This window comes from Schistocerca gregaria, chromosome 1 (genome assembly GCF_023897955.1).
Source record: "Schistocerca gregaria isolate iqSchGreg1 chromosome 1, iqSchGreg1.2, whole genome shotgun sequence".
NCBI lineage: Eukaryota > Metazoa > Arthropoda > Insecta > Orthoptera > Acrididae > Schistocerca > Schistocerca gregaria.
Genome location: NC_064920.1, coordinates 1,191,582,037 through 1,191,598,838, shown reverse-complemented (window position 1 = coordinate 1,191,598,838; position 16,802 = coordinate 1,191,582,037). Strand labels below are relative to the sequence as shown.

The 16,802-nt window shown below is 38.7% G+C and overlaps 1 protein-coding gene across 3 annotated transcripts in view; it reads left to right on the top strand.

The window, feature by feature from the left end:
* Positions 1 to 16,802, top strand: part of LOC126284526 (uncharacterized) — a 270,111-nt gene that overhangs the window by 188,970 nt on the left and 64,339 nt on the right. For all 3 annotated transcript variants that reach the window (XM_049983526.1, XM_049983533.1, XM_049983541.1), the window contains 3 exons: positions 928 to 1,096; positions 9,720 to 10,245; positions 15,451 to 15,611. In XM_049983526.1, coding sequence (XP_049839483.1) covers positions 928 to 1,096; positions 9,720 to 10,245; positions 15,451 to 15,611 — 856 coding nt within the window. The remainder of the gene's footprint in view (positions 1 to 927; positions 1,097 to 9,719; positions 10,246 to 15,450; positions 15,612 to 16,802) is intronic.

The following is a 16,802-nucleotide window of genomic DNA, read 5'->3' as shown; positions in this document are numbered from 1 at the left end:
CTGTTACCTGACCCAGATCTGCACTAGGCTTGAAAAAGTTTGTGACCTGGTACTCTGGACCTAGATTTTCCTGTAGTAGTTGGCCAACACCTCTACCATGGGAAAAGATGCTGTAACTTAACAAATGAAAGCGTTGGTATGTTGATAGAGACAAAAAACACAAAAACACACACACAAATTTCAAGCTTTCGCAACACGCAGTTGCTCCATCAGGAAAGAGGAAAGGAGAGGGAAAGACGAAAGGATGTGAGTTTTAAGGGAGAGGGTAAGGAGTCATTCCAATCCCGGGAGCGGAAAGACTTACCTCAGGGGGAAAAAGGGGCAGGTATACACTCGCACACACACACACATATCCATCTGCACATATACAGACGGATATGTCTGCGCGCGAGTGTATACCTGTCCCTTTTTCCCCCTAAGGTAAGTCTTTCTGCTCCAGGAATTGGAATGACTCTTTACCCTCACCCTTAAAACCCACATCCTTTCCTCTTTCCTGATGAAGCAACTGTGGGTTGCGAAAGCTTGAAATTTGTGTGTGCGTTTGTGTGTTGTTTTGTGTCTATGAACATACCAACGCTTTCGTTTGGTAAGTTACAGCATCTTTGTTTTTAGATTTTTTTTCCCACGTGGATTGTTTCCCTCTATTATATTCAAAAATAAACATTTATTTACATAAAAATCTGTTCCCTAGTTGTTAACAAAGCCACCTTTCCTATTCACCTACTAGCATTAATAACAAATTCTAAATAAACATTATTAGAGCTGCCCAATGTATTTGACTTTAGTTCATTAAATGTAGTGATATCTTCCACGATGATGTGCCAATATTAACAGTTTTCCTACAGAAAAAAAAAATATTTCAATGCAATAAATCTACTTAACATGCAATAAAGTGGCTAGTTGCATAAGAAGTGGAATTGTGCTCAGTTCCAGAGTACCAGCAGCCTCACCACACAGATGCTAAAAGAAGAACATTTGACACCATGATGTCAAGATGGTCACAGGATGTGCCCCATCGGCTTGCCAGATACCATGTGCCAGCCCAGCTTCATCCTGACATGGACAACTCAGCAATGCAGATGGATGATACCTGCAGGTATAACTAGCCACAATACACTACTTGCTTTGTTACCATACCAAATGTACAGAAGAAAGGGGAAGAAACAGTGTACTTCATTTTACTGTGGTTTTCCTATGTGACGAAATTGACAGATTCTAGCTGCCTTTATTATTTGGACCCAGTGCAAGTTTTCTGCTTGGGATTTCACTCTTCCAGTTTGAAGACTTACTACATGTTTGTATAATTTGACTTGATATCGCTTCTGACAAACAAAGTCTTTTGTCCTCACAGATGATGAAGATGGTGTCTCTATAGCACATTGCTGAAAGATCTACTTAAAAAAGCAACACTTAACATGAAATTGACAATAACTATGGATTCTAGTATTATCTCAAGATCGTTATTAAGTCACTATTTATTGTGAGCACATCTATCTAATGTTTAGACTGGTAATAATTAAGTCATATTATCAGAGGTATGTTGATTGCAATACTTCTGAAGCTCATCTAATTCTGTTGTAGTGTGCAGTTACACAGTCAATTTAGTCTTATCTGGCACACACATATTTATTTCTCATGATTATACAACTGTAATAGATGAACAGGAATCACAGTTGCAAGTGCTCATCACCAGGAAGACAAAATTATACCTTAAATAAATGTGTAAAAAATCAAGGATTTTATGCCTATCAGTAGAATAAAATCATTTATGTTACAGAAGTTCTCCCAAAACAATGCCCTGTCCCCGTCTCCTATATATGACAAGGTACGGCCAAGTGTAGAGGAGCCTCCAAAATGCAGAACTTGACTCTCTGTTGAGCTAACTTCTCAACACCTAAACCCAATAACTTAACTGAATCATAATAGGTGTCAATATGACAAAAGAAAGCAAATACAAAACAGGAATATTATGATGCTACTATAAATAGTGAGTTAACAAGCTTTTCAAAATATATATGGTCTTCTGCTAGTCACTCTAGTTCTATCAATTTCTTGAGTCTCATTATCATCATGTAATTGTGTACTTCAGGTTTACAACATGTTACATTACATTTGAAGGAGATATCAAGGTGGTAAGGTAATGACCACGATTCTCTCTTCTAATCATCAATACTTTTATTACATGACAAACCTACAGATCGAAGGCTAGGCCGGAACTGAGGTCCCGGAAGTATACAAAACAAAGATCAACTCGAAGCCATAATACACATATGATGTTCTGGCCTATCAATCCGTGGATCAATGCCACATAGCCCCCCCCCCCCCTGCAGTATGGAATACATACCCGAAGGTGGGGGGGGGGGGGGGGGCGCTTGGAGTGAGTTTAAGTGGCTTACAGTGAGTTTCTTCGTGTCTAACGGCTGGGCGTGGAGCAAATCCTGCAATGCTGATGCTGAAGTCTTGAAGTGATGCCAGCAGTCGTAGTCATCGGCCAGTGCGGGAGCGCTGGTGTGGAAAGGTGTTGTCGGCAGGGAACCTAACGATCACCTTTCCACTTGGTCTAATGTAAGCACATAGGTAAACACACGTAACACTTCCAGAGATTTTGAAATGCTTCACTACACCTTGTGACACACCACCTAACGAGTCACAGGAATTGTCACACGCAAGCAGCACTAATAACCACCAATGTCATTAGGATGAATGTGGGTGGAGAGCTCGTAAGTGACACCTGCTGATGGAGAGGTATGCTGAGCCGGTGGGGTGGGAAAACCGTAGCACGATAAGGGCAGTGTGCTGCAAGTAGAGGGTTGAGTGTCAGATGGTGATGTCTGAGTGGGTGTGGCAGGAACCTGTGGGCTGCACTGGTTAGAAGAGCAGCACGGTGTGCTGCCGCATGAAGATGGAACTGTTATATTAGAACCCTGGGAGCTGGGGCCTCTGCTATGGGAGCCGAGAGGTGGTAAACCTCGGAATGAGCATGGACTGCTTGACGGGGCTAGTGTAGGCGTGAGTTTACTAGAATCATGAGCAGAGGAAGAAGGCTGAGGGTGGCCAGAGTGCGTGGTCTCTTCAACGGTGGGTGAGGTAGGGGAAAACTCGACATAACCAGGTTTAACCCTGTTGAGGGAGACAGTAGTTACTGAGCCCTTAATTATGATATCCATTGTGTTACTGGTTCATTTGACAACTCTGTACGGGCCTGTGTAAGGGGTCTGTAATGGGGCTTTTACAGTGTCATCGTGAAGGAACACAAATTTTGCAAGTGTCGAGCGCCTTGGGAACATTTGTGTGCGGCGGAGTGTGTCTGGAAGGGGGTGGGGGTTGAAACTTGTTACAGTGTAACCTCAGCCATTCTACCAAGTACGGCAGTTCGGATTGTTTGGCGACTGGAGTAGGAGCAACAAGTTCGCCTGGCAGTGTAAGGGACTGGCCGTAGGCGAACTCGGCCACTGAGCCTTTGAGGTCCTCCTTCAAAGTGGTCTGCAAACCGAGTACGACAAATGACAGGACTTCCATCCAAAGGAGGCCATGGCAACATAGGGCCGTCTTAAGCGTCCTATGCCAATGTTCCATGAGGCCGTTGCTTTGGGGGTGGTATGCTTTTGAATGAATTTTCTTGATGCCGCGCAGCCTACATAGTTCAGAAAACAAGGCAGACTCAAATTGATGGCTTTGGTCGGTCGTCAAGTAAACAGGGCAGCCAAAGTGTGAAATCCAAGTGTCTATGAAGGATCGTGTCACTGATTCGGATGTAATATTGGGTAGCGGGGCAGCTTCCAGCCAACGAGAGGTTCTGTCTATAATAGATAGCACGTATCTGTAACCCTCGGAGTGGGTGAGGGAGCCCACCAAGTCGATGTCAACATGCTGGAAGTGACTGGGAAGAGTGGTGAAACTGCCTAGTGGGGGCAATATGTACCACAAAACTTTATTTTGTTGGCACGGAATGAAGGCACAGGCCCAGGCTTGGCAGTCATGATGCATGTTGCGCCAGATGAAACGCTCTGAAATAAGTCTGGTAGAGGCTCTCACACCTGGATAACCTAGGTTGTGTAATTTGTTGAACACTTGTCTCTGTAGAGGTTTGGGTATGAAGGGACGCAGTGTACCACTTGATTTGTCACGCCAGAAAGGTGGATCGCACAGGTTTGAGTGACGAACTGTGATCGGAAATAAGGTCCATAGTGTCCGTGTCGGCAGACTGCAGCTGAGGCAAGTTAGAGAGGTCTATCAGAGTTGTGAGAGCGCCGACATGAGACGAAAAATCTGCGACCACATTATCTGCACCCTTGATGTAGCGTACGTCAGAGGTAAATTGCAATATAAAGTCCAAATGACGGAAGCATCTAGGTGGAGGGTCAGTCGGAGGGTTCTTTACAGCGGCCAGTTAAAATGTAGAAGTCCCTACCCTCAACCTCGGCGGAAAAGTGTTTCACAGCCTCGTAAACTGCCAAGAGCTCCCTATCAGAGGCTGAGTACTTTTCTTGAGCGCCGCTGAGCTTCTTAGAAAAGAACTGCAAAGGAGAGGTAGTATCTCCGACGGTTTGGCTGAGGACAGCACCTACTGCAGTATCACTGGCATCGCCAATAATAAAAAAATGTAGCGTCCAGATGCGGGTGGGCAACAGTCACAGCGTTTGCTAGTAGATACTTCAGTTTGTCAAAAGCTTGTTCCATGGCAGGAAGCCCAGCATGGAGCGAAGCGGGACAGGTTGTTGCGGCAGCAGGTCACAGTGGTCATGGCAGTTGCTTGACAGGTTATTATGCAATTGGTCCTCCACCTCTGCAGCAAAATTGTCCATCACAGAGTCACTGATGAGCTTCGTGGAACCTGATGCACTCAAATTACTGCACTGATGAACACTCAGAGTAGCAGGCTGGAGAATGTTATTCACGTAGTGTGCAACCGGCACGGAGTAATACACACGTGGAGCTTGCACATTCAAAAAGGCTTCCTGTTGTGGCACATTATGAAAACTAGCTCCCCACTATTTACAGTATTTGCATTTAAGTTTGGTATCAGTGTGTAGTGGTTTCTTGCACTGCTGTGCGGCGAAAACTGGAGCACTTGGGGGCTAACAAAGCTGGAGTCGGAGACTGCTGGCGTTATGTTCAAAACCACTGCACCTGACGAGGTCCCTGGGTTCTCAAGGCTATAAGACTACGGAAATTCACGGCGGGCACCGACTACAGCTGACGTGCTTGAATTTAGTTGCTGTTGTTGGTGAAAACTGGTCTGCGGTGGCGTATTGTAGAAGGCCATTGTGTAGCAGACAAAGGTCCATGTGGAATGTGGAAGCTGGCGCGGTAGTCACTTTGTACTCGGTTCGACGGATTGTTCGAACTTTGGGGTCACCACTGAAGGAGATATCAAGGTGGTAAGGTAATGACCACGGTTCTCTCTCCTAATCATCAAAACGACAAATGTACAGTTCTAAGGCTAGGCTGGAACTGAGGTTCCGGAAGTATACGAAACAAAGATCAACTCGAAGACATAATACACATATGATGTTCTGGCTTATCAATCCATGGATCGACACCACACATTTATTGTTTTCCATGGATCTCTTGGCGAGGAGTCTCAGATATATGGATATTGTACAACTCTAATGCAGACAGAGTTATGAGCTATAATCCTTGTGAAGATATTCATCATTGATGGAGTAGGAGGAGTTGGCCAACAGGAAGTTCTTTAATTCACTCGGAAACCAATCTTTATCACTTACAAAACCTTTGATATGCTCTTGTGAGTTATTGTATATATGAGTACCCATGTATTTGACTCCTTTTTGTACTAATGTTGAGCTTTTATAGTCCTTATACAGATTGTTTTTGGTTCTGGTATTATAATCATGTTTTGCACTACTTTGTGTAAAAAGAGACATGTTGGAAACGACAATGGACATCAATGAGTATATGTACTGAGAAGAAGTAGTTAGAATACCAATTTCTTAAAGAGGTCTCTGCGTGATGATCTAGGATTGATACCAGATATAATTTTAATGATTCGTTTCTGAATTTTGAAAAGGTTCTCTTTGTGAGAGGAATCACCTATTTCTGCTATCATGCATACTGCAAATGTAGCTGAATTAAGGTGTTTGATTAAGCCTAGAGTGTGAGTTTTCCAATTTAGGTTGTGGTCAATTTACAGCCCTAAAAATTTGATACTGTCAACAGCTTTAATTTCATTGTTTGAATACATTATACTTCTAAGGTCAGTTATTCTTTGTGAGGTACTAAACTGTATGTTCTGAGTCTTGTCAAACTTCAGTGACAATCAATTTGCTGTCAACCACCCATTGATACTTACAAATATTTCATTAGATAATTGCTCAGCGAGATCACAGGTACTGTTCTTTATACCAATACTTGTATCATCTGCAAATAAGACAAAATTTGCATTTTATGACACTGCATATAGAAGGTCATTAATTTATAATAGGAACAACAAGGGGCCTAAAATAAAACCCTGGGGCTTCCCTTGCCTGATGGTTTTATATTCTGAATGACTGTTGTTATGTGGTAAGCCTGATACAGACAAACACTGTTTTCTATTAAAAAGATAGGATGAGAACCATGAGCCTGCTACTCCTGTTATCCCATAATGTTTCAACTTTTCTATAAGGACATCATGCTTAACACAATTAAAAGCTTTAGCCAGATCCCGGAATATGCCAAGTGGTATGGTAAAAACTTTTGATTTATTGATTCTAATATATCATTTGTAAAAGTGAATATAACTTAATCTGTTGACAATCCTTTCTGAAATACAAGCTGATTGTGAATGAGAATATTTTTCTGTACTAAGTGTTTATAAAGTCTAGTGTACATAACCCTTTCAAACACTTTTGAAAATATTGCCAATAATGAAATGGGCGGAAGTTTTCCACTGATGATTTGTCTCCTTTTTGGTGTAATGGTTTGACAATAGCATCTTTAAGCCTATCTGGAAAAGTAGCACTGTGAAGGGATACATTACATACGTAACTCAGTATGTCACAAAGTTCTGAGCAGCAACATTTAATTATGGTTGTGCTGATTTCATCATAACCACTGGAACATTTGTTTTTAAGAGAGCTAATAATATTGGAAATTTCTTTTGGTGAGGTAGGACATAGTTGAATTTTGTTATACTTCTGTGGAAATGCATTTTTTAAATATTTTAAGCTGTCTTCTGAGGAACCATTCAAACCTAAGTTGTCTGCTACTGAAAGGACAAAAAGTTGTTGAAAGTGTCTGCAATTTTGGAGGTATCTCTAATCAACTCATTATTTACATTTAACATAATTTCTTAATTTGCCTGGTAGTTTTTTCTGTTTCACATTTCACTATGTTCCATATTGTTTTTGTCTTGTTATTAGAGGCATTTATTTTTTTCTTGAAAGTAAATACATTTTGAGGTCTGATTACTTTGTTTAGAATTTTACAATATAATTTGTTATGTGATTTAGCTCTGTAGTTTTTGCTTGACATTAAGTACAGTCTTCTTTTTGTTTTGCAATATACTTTTATTCCATTTGTAATCCAAGGTTTTGAAACATTTAATCTATGTGCTTTGATTACTATCTTAGGGCAGCAGTTTTCCATGTGACCTATGACTGTATTAGAGAAACAGTTATATTTTTCATTTTCCCAGGTGAATTGTATACATCTTTCCAGGCTGTATTCCTCAAACAGTTTTTTATACCTTCAATTCCTGTTTCATTTATTATTCGTATAGTTACCCACTTCCTGTTATTAGTTGAATCGGACCCCACTATATTAAATACAAGCAACTGGGCATCATGATTTGAAAGGCCATTAATACTGGATTTATACTATGATTTGCTAGTGTGGCAGTATCTATGAAAATGTTATCAATAGCAGTGCTGCTCGTACCCATAAGCCTGGTTGGAAACTGTACTAAGGGAATGACATCAAAAGAAGTGGTAAGAAACTCTAGTATGGATCTTGAGTGACTATCCTACAGAAAATTTAAATTAAAATCTCCACTTAGTATGCGTTCATTATTTTTAAGAGTTAAGAAATTTAATACTGCATCAAGCTGTTTAGTGAATAGCTGGAAATTACCAGTTGGAGCCCTGTATATTACGACTATAATTATTTTTCTTGTGTGTATTTCTACTTGTGTGGCACATGCTTCAAAATGCTGATCACTACAGTGTTTAAGAATATCAGTGTTTATATAATTATGACACTTTCTAATGTAAGTGGCAACTCCTCCTTTCTCCATCTCTTTTCTAAATTACTTTGAAGCTAAGGTATACCCTTTCATATTAAGCAATTCAATTTCATTACCTAAATGATGTTCACAAATACAAATAATATCAACAGGATTTGTAGAGTGTAGCTCATCTAAACAGATCTGAAATTCATTAATTTCATGTTTTTATTTTGATGTAGTAAATTTACTGTTACTTTTTTTTGTCTTCACAAGTATTATGCTTAACATTTTCAGATACATCTTGTGTAGATAATGAGCTTAACCCAAAAAGAAGTACTGTCATGAGTTGCAGTGTCCTCCCTTAAAGAATTTGCTATCAACCTAGCCAGAATATCCTTCCTTCTTCTATTGAGATGCAGGCCATAAAAAGTAAAGTCCCACCTACTAATAGAGTCAACAGGAACTAAATCAATCCCTGACCCAGCACAAGCATGAAACAGTTGATCCAACTCCATATTGACCCTCTACACAGAGCTGTTCTACTGGTGTTGATCGTACCACTTGAAAAGAAGCACAAACTCAACTTTGGTGTGGTTAGTTGCTGATTCTATTTTTACCAGGCCACTATCAATACTGTAGCCCTGGTCCCTATCAATACTGTTCTCTGTTCCACCCACTATTAAAACATGATCCTCCGTGGTGAAACCATTACACAAAGATATTATGCCCTCTATCACTTGGCTCAGAGATGCACTAGATTTGAAAATGTTTGGAACCTGATAGCTGTCAACTAATTTTCCCTGCAGAAGTTGTCCCACATCTCTTCCATGACTGCTACCTAACAGCAGAATTTTCTTCCTACTTTTTCTGAAGCAACAGGCTTCCTAACTGAATTCTGCCATGCATCAGCTACACCTACATCTTCATGAGGCTCTTCATTACTTAACTGTGGCAGCAGGGCAAATCTAATTTTTGTGCCAACAATGAAACTGTTACATATACATATTGAGAACAACACTATTTTATAACTTCAATATTCTGTATAATACTACATCTAAAGCAGCCAAACTGAATTTCCTTACGTGGTTTATCTTCACGTCCAGTTTACATCAATTTTCTGTTTGTATGGACACCAAAACACTGTACATATGAAGCTTTATTACCAATAATCTAAATATAGTTCATTAGAAACTGGTGATTAAATATAAAATCTAACATACTAGTCAGCTGAATTATAGATGAGTGGTGTAGTTTGTCTATGACGTATCTTTCTCTTCTGACTCATAATTGTGTAAATGCAGCAGTGTCAGTGAAATAGTTCTGGCACATTTTCCACTTGTTGCAAGCCAGCTGCCTGTGTAAAGAACTCATGACACATTCTTTATCTTGAAATATTCTGTATAGGGTCCCCTACCATCTGTTTAACTGTGACGCCAAAGTCTGAGGCATCCTGTGAAATTCTCTGTTATTGTTCATGGCAGCAAAAGGAGAATTACAGCTGGAAATTTGGGTGATAAAATGGTCTCAATTTAATAATTTTGTTTTGTTGTAGCTCATCACATTACGGGCGTGGAGTTCGCGGCCATTGCTACGGCAATCGTCGAGTGCGGAATGTGCCACTTCCATGTTCCCGGCTACGTAATTTGACAGAAGTGAATGTGAATGTTAATGAAGGTGACAGAACAGTTGTGCCACACAAACAGCACCGTGATGACCTGAATGAACAATTGTACGAAAAGGGTGCTGAAGCCTGTGCGCTGTTATCTGCAATCACAGCTGTTCGAAGAACAATTGGTGGGGCTGCTTCGGCAGCTCCAGGTGTAACTACCAGTGGCGGGGTATCTCCCACTGGCATGCCGGCACTCCCAGCACCACCTGTCTTACCCGCGCTGCCAGCACCACAAGTGCTTCCTGCACTGATGGCAGCACCATGGGCCAGCCCTGCAGCTACGGAGTCTCCCCATAGCACGCCGGCACTCCCAGCACCACCTGTCTTGCCTGCACTGCCAGCACCACAAGTAATACCTGCACTGATGGCAGCACCGTGGCCCAGCACTGAAGCTACTTCGGTCAGCCAGGTGGGAATGATACCTTGTGCCAAATCAGACACATGTTTTTAAAGTGGTCATTTTTCACATATCTGTAGTAATTATTATTCCTTAATCCTTGGAGTCGACCAGAAATGAAAAACTGATTTTCACCGAATTCTATTGCAATTATTGTAACAGATTTGTTGCTCATGTCCATTTATGTGAATGATACACTACATCTCCTCATTCTCTCATTATGCCTGAAGCATTCTGAAAAATAAACACTGCACACTCTCATTGTAAAACAGTCTACATAAACAGCTGCAGTCTTGTGATTGTGAGTTAAATATTTTATGTAATTACTGTTTTAAGTATACTCACAAAAATGGCCAGCCCAGAAGATAATGTGTTGGAGATGAGAGACTTTTAATATCTCTAAGGATTCATGATCATACATGACTCTCTAATGTAATTTTTGATTATTTTAATAGTAAAGCTACTTTCAAATGCAGGCGAAGGCAGTACAGTGAGGGGTCTACTGATCTACTCTCCAGAAAAAAAGAATTATATTTTTACAAACTGAGTTTGCATGCTACCCACCATATAAGCAGGTTTATTAATTCACTACTAGTTTGAAGGAAGCCAAACATGTAATGCATTCTGGCTAGTAGCATGCGTACTCAGAGCCATTTATTGTTAACCTCAAAAATATTTACTGTTACTCTTCTTGCAATTGAAAATACCAGATGACTCTGTTTTCTGGAAGCTTCCAGTAGTGTTGTATAGTCTATTCTCACAATATCTTTTCTCATGTTACTAGCTGGTCAAAAGTACCAAAAGCAGAAATACACAGAGTATTTGCATGTATTTGAACTTTACCTGCCAGACAGCAAAATATGTTCAAATCTCATACAAACTTCGGTGACCAAGTTAAAATACTAATAGGTAACACATGCCTAATATGAAGTTGTAGTACTGGTGTGTTTAGTTATTAATAATTTCATTTCAGAAATTTTGTCTTCCATTTTGTAATAAGATACCTTACTGCCTTCAATCCTCCCATACCATAAAACTATCATGAACTTTCATGTACTCCATTCTCAGATCCTGGGTATGATTTTGAATACTGGCATAAGTTTTCTAGACAAAAGAGAAAGAAACATCAAATCTAATGCTGGTAATTCCTTATAATGTGCATGTCCATATGCCTCTCTCAAATATTTTTCAAATACTTGTTTCTGATATTTTTATCAGTGTTACTGATTTTTCATGGTGGTCTTCTGTTCTGCATGATACTAAATTATTTATCTTCATGTCATCAGACAGTGTGGAAGCTCTGTAAATTCACTCTATGGAATGAAAAAATTCATTTATAACCACATTGTACATCATACGGTAGTGTTTCCAGTACACCTTAGTACCATACTTCCACATGCTGCTGAAATCAAACCAGAGGTATGTCATAATTTTCCTAGAATATTTCTCCGTCAACATGTTTTTGGACCCCTACATTGATATCACCAGGAAATACTGACCGATAACATACTGAAGATATAAATTGTCTAACAGTGGACTCAGAATCCCCCAGTGGCGGATTATGCACATTCACAACACACATTCTTAACAATTAACTAAGATAATTTTTCAGCTTGCTGATCTTGGCAAGAATTTGTATTATGGTTTCTGCTTTTGTATGCATGTGGCAATTTCCTCTTCCATATTTGCCCTTCATGAGGAAAACACCAGTACTTAACTATTCATACATCCCTGAAAGCACAATATTTTCTATTTTTGATCATTATTTTATTTTAATTTCATATACAATTCAAAATTAAATTAGGTCAAATAGAGAGAAAGTCTGGTAAACTTTCTGCCTCCTGTCAGTCAAATTAGTGTTTGGCACAAGTAACGGGAGAGAGAATAGAAAAATAGGGTACAAGGATTGCTTTCACAGGTGAGTGAAAGTGTGGAAATGACTGCGCACAGGACCAATGGTGATGTGAAGTCTAGAAAAGTAACTAAATAAAGAAAATAAAAAATTGAATCAGTACCTACTACAACCTTTAAATAATTAAAATCTTGAATATTGCTGGATGAAACAACTGTAGAATGGAACCTATGTGAGGATAAAGTGAAATTCAACCAGTCAGTTGCAGAAATGAAATGTTTATTCAAACCCTTGACTTACGTTTTGACGTCTTTAAAAACATCTTTCTCAGAAGGATCAATGGTTACACACCTCAATAGTGAGTAGTAGTAGTAGCAGTAGTAGTAGTAGTAGTAGTAATAGTAGCTTTATTCATCCGTAGATCTCTTTTTACAAGGATATACGACATGCCAAAGTATTTACAAGTTTAGACCAATTTAAAATAAGCTAATTTGTATACACATACACTTAAACACTTCTAGTTAGAGATAATCATTAGATTTAGTCCTGGTGTACATTTTTTTTTTTTTTTTTTTTTTTACAAGTGACTTATTACATAACGTAATGCCACATTGTTACACACACACACACACACACACACACACACACACACACAATGGTGTTCTCTGTGCCATTTTCTGTACTGCAACTTCCCTTTTGCTATCCTGAAAAACTGAATCAGCATCCCTCTATAATGATTGCGATGGGCTCAGAAAGAGGAAGACATTTATTTATTTATTATTAGTATTGTGCTATGCATATCTTGGATGTAAGTTTTTCTGGGAAAGCAAAAAAGAAGCAAACATAGTGTGAATGTGTCATGTGGAATGTTGGATGTTTTATAATCATTATTATTATTTATTTGTATAACTTTTTTTAAGCAAACCCCTACTCTGTTTTGTCTAAGTAATCTTTCAATGTATAAAATGTATTGCATAACAGGTACTTTTCAGCTGCCTTTTTAAATAAGTGTATTTTTGCAATTTCTTTAACCTCTTTTGATAATTAGGATTACATACATGTTAAAAAAACAGGTACAAGGAGAAAAAGAAAAATAACTCACTACCATACAAGTTATCCACATTAACTAGTTACATTCCCACTAGTTATGTAACCATTTGCTGGTCATATAACCAGTAAGTGTAAATAACTATTTGTATTATAGTGAGTTATTTTTCACTTTTTCTGTATAGCTGTATTTTAACAAGCCTGTAATTTTAGAAACTGTAGCTATCCATTAAGCCTTCTGAAGAACACTTAAAAAAAAAAATCAAAACCTAGGTTAAGGGGATTGAATAAACCATTCGTTTCTGCAACTGAATGGATGTATTTCTCTTTATCCTTGCAAAGTTCAAAACAGTCACTGTGTAGAGAAGAAAGAATAATAGTAGTTATGAACTGTGTACAAGTTGTCACAGAAAGTAAAATTTACTCCATACCTCGAGCCAGAGTATATGAAAGCGTCAGCAAAGTAGTCATAACTAATAATGAGATTAAGCTTAAACTCACACTCCATGACATCAGTACTGAACTTTCTCTTTATTAGTATCTTGTATTTAGTATCTGTATGAGGTATGTTCAAAATATTCTGGAACTTTGTCTACAAATTTTTTCTTTACTTACTTGTTACTTATTGTGCATTGTCTCCCTCAAAACACTCTTCTCCACAATTGATACACCACTCCCAATGGTGTTTTCACTTTTGGAAGCAGTCTTGGTATGCCTCTTGCTGGATCGTATGAAGCACCATCTGTGAATTTTCTTCGATCTCATCTTTTGTTGCAAATCTTCATCCATTCAACACGGTTTTCAAGTTGGGAAATAAAAAAAGAGCCCACAGGGCCAGGTCTGGAGGGTACAGAGGATGAGGCAGCACAGTCTTTTGTGCAATAGTTACACATCAACAGGAATGAATGTTTGGATGCATTGTTGTGATACAAGAGCCATGAATTGTCTCGTGACATTCAGGTCATTTCCTTCTCATATTTTCTCACAGGCGTTGCAACACATCCCGACAGTGCCATGGATAAACACTTTCTCCCTGTGGCATGAATTCATGATGAACTAATCCTTCAAAGTTAAAGAAAGGTATCAGCATGGGATGAACATTTTATCTCACCTGATGAGCTTTTTTTGGTCTTGGAGAATCTTCCCCAGCCCATTGTGAAGACTGAACCTTGGTCTCAACTTCATAACCATAGATCCACATCTAATCACCAGTTATGACTCTTATGGAACGTCTCATTCTCATTTGTGTGATCCAAAAGCTCTTCATAGATTGCACAGTGAAGGTCTTTCTGGTCTTGACTGATGAGCCGTGGGATGAACTTGATGGCAACACAATGGATTCCAAGACACTGTGTCAGGATTTTATGACGTGATCCAACTGAAGTGCCATATCCTTCTGCAATCTCTCGTACAGTCACTCTTTGAGTGGCCTGCACAATTTTGTTGATGTTCCTGACATGAACGTTGTCAGTAGATGTCGAAGGGCACACTGAACGAGGGTCTTCTTTAACTTCCATCCAGCCATTTTTAAACCATGTGAACCATTTGTAACACTGAGTATGGCTTAAGCACTCACCACTGTAAACTTCATCCATTATTTGGTGAGTCTCTGTAAAGGTTTTCTTGAGTTTCACACACACACAAAAAAAAAAAAAAAGAATGCAGAGGTGTTGCCCCTCTAACTCTGCCATCATGAAGTTCGCAAACTGTGTGACACAATGTTCTGCTCAATGCAGCACTACACAATAACTAATAGACTACAAGAATGAAACTTCCGGCAGTCACACGTTAAGCACAGCCTTGTGCAGGGATGCCAACCGCATTTTTCTCTAACACACCATTGGTGCAAAATTATGAATATTCTGGAATTTTTTGTACAGACCTCATGTAAATCTAGTTTCTTAATTGATGATTTATGTGTATCAAGACCTTAAGCTCATACATTTATAAGTATCAAATGAACAAAAATGAATTTAAAATGGTGATACAATGCTGTGTGCAATTTTCTGGTTTGTGCTGATGTTGGATCTCCTTGGTAATGCAAAGCATTCAAAATATATTACCGTAGTGTCTCATGAACGAAACATCTCATGAACATAAAATCATTTTAGTTAATTTTTATAGATGTTCCATAGGGAAGCTTAATGTTTGATTCATAGCATCTGATAATAAGTATCTGGTATTGGAGGACAGTTATTATCACAGAGAAATATTTTGCCCAAATGTTTAGTTATCAGCTGTTTTCCTCTTAATGGTGACTTTAGGATTTCAATTATAATACATAGCCACAAGTGAAATTTACTTTTTGCTTTCTGCAGGTCAATGAAGAAGACAATACAAACGAGAGACTGTGCCATTACCCAAGAAAGGCCACAGATGTCAGTGATCAGCTAACAGTGCCTTTTACTAGTCCTGTCATCCAAAAGGATGACACAACAACAGTAGCAACACCATCCCAGTTTAAAGAGCTTTTTAGGTTGTAAGTATACGGAATAAATAAGAACTGATCTGAAGCAAAACATTTTTGAACATTTACAGGAAATTACAACCATTTAAAGTTATGAGCAGTTCGGTTAATAACAACTAGTACCTTGTCTGCTTTCATCAAGTACTGACTTGCATTACATGGAAAGCCACCTGAAAAATAGAGAAGTTGCACTGACCTATGACCCCAGAATAACTACAGGCAAATTATGAAAATTGATTATGCCAGCTCAACACTATTCCAGATGTGCTCCCTAGGTATGAGGTTTGTTGAAATCAAAGTCAGCCTGCCTCTAGACTGTTAACAAAACCACATTATAATACTGAATGTTTAGGTCTCCCTTTATGAAGTTATCAAATAGGTGTCATTGATCTGCTGTTAGCCTCTCCTCTCACTTAGCAGTCAGGGGCAATGCCAGAAATATGAACAGTGTGCTCTGTAAACACATGCTATTATGCTGCCACTTGCTTGTATTGGTGAATAACATATTTTATCAAGTCAGGTAATTTCACTGCAAGATCCGATTATGTTGCAAATATAGTTAGTAGTAAAGAAGTAATAAATTAAACTATCATACCTTGATGTTGCTGTATTACTGCATGGACAGTGGAAATACAGTAAGCAGTAAACTTTTGTCTTTCATCTTTATGTGGAGGGTATCAGCAAAAAACTTTTTTTTGAATGGTTTGAAATAATGTGTACAGTTTGTTGGAAGTTCCTGCATTCTCTCATTCTTAAATACTGGGTAAATAAAGTCCAAGCATTTGCATGCCATCAGTTATGTTGCCTCAAGACAAACACACAGTTTCTAACTGTAGTAGTTGTCTAATTGTGTTAAGCTTCTAACAAAAGATTGTGCCTCTTGAAGAGTAGATTATGGCAGCTTTTAGATTTTTAAAGTGGGTCAATAATTACATGAAATATTGAAAATCAAATTTGGTAGGCAACCTGCAAATGGGTTTGGTAGCTGTGCCCTGGATTAGAAGTTTAATAATATGGATATGTATAACCTTTTCAATGGAGAAATAAAAATTGCAAGATTCAAAACATCAGTGACTTTACTTGTTGGTGATAAAAGGAATGTAAATCAATGTAATTTGAGTATATAGCAACTGAAGGTTACACAGTAATCACTGAAATGATCGAAACACATTGTAGTTATATACTGAAGCCAGTGACTGGTTC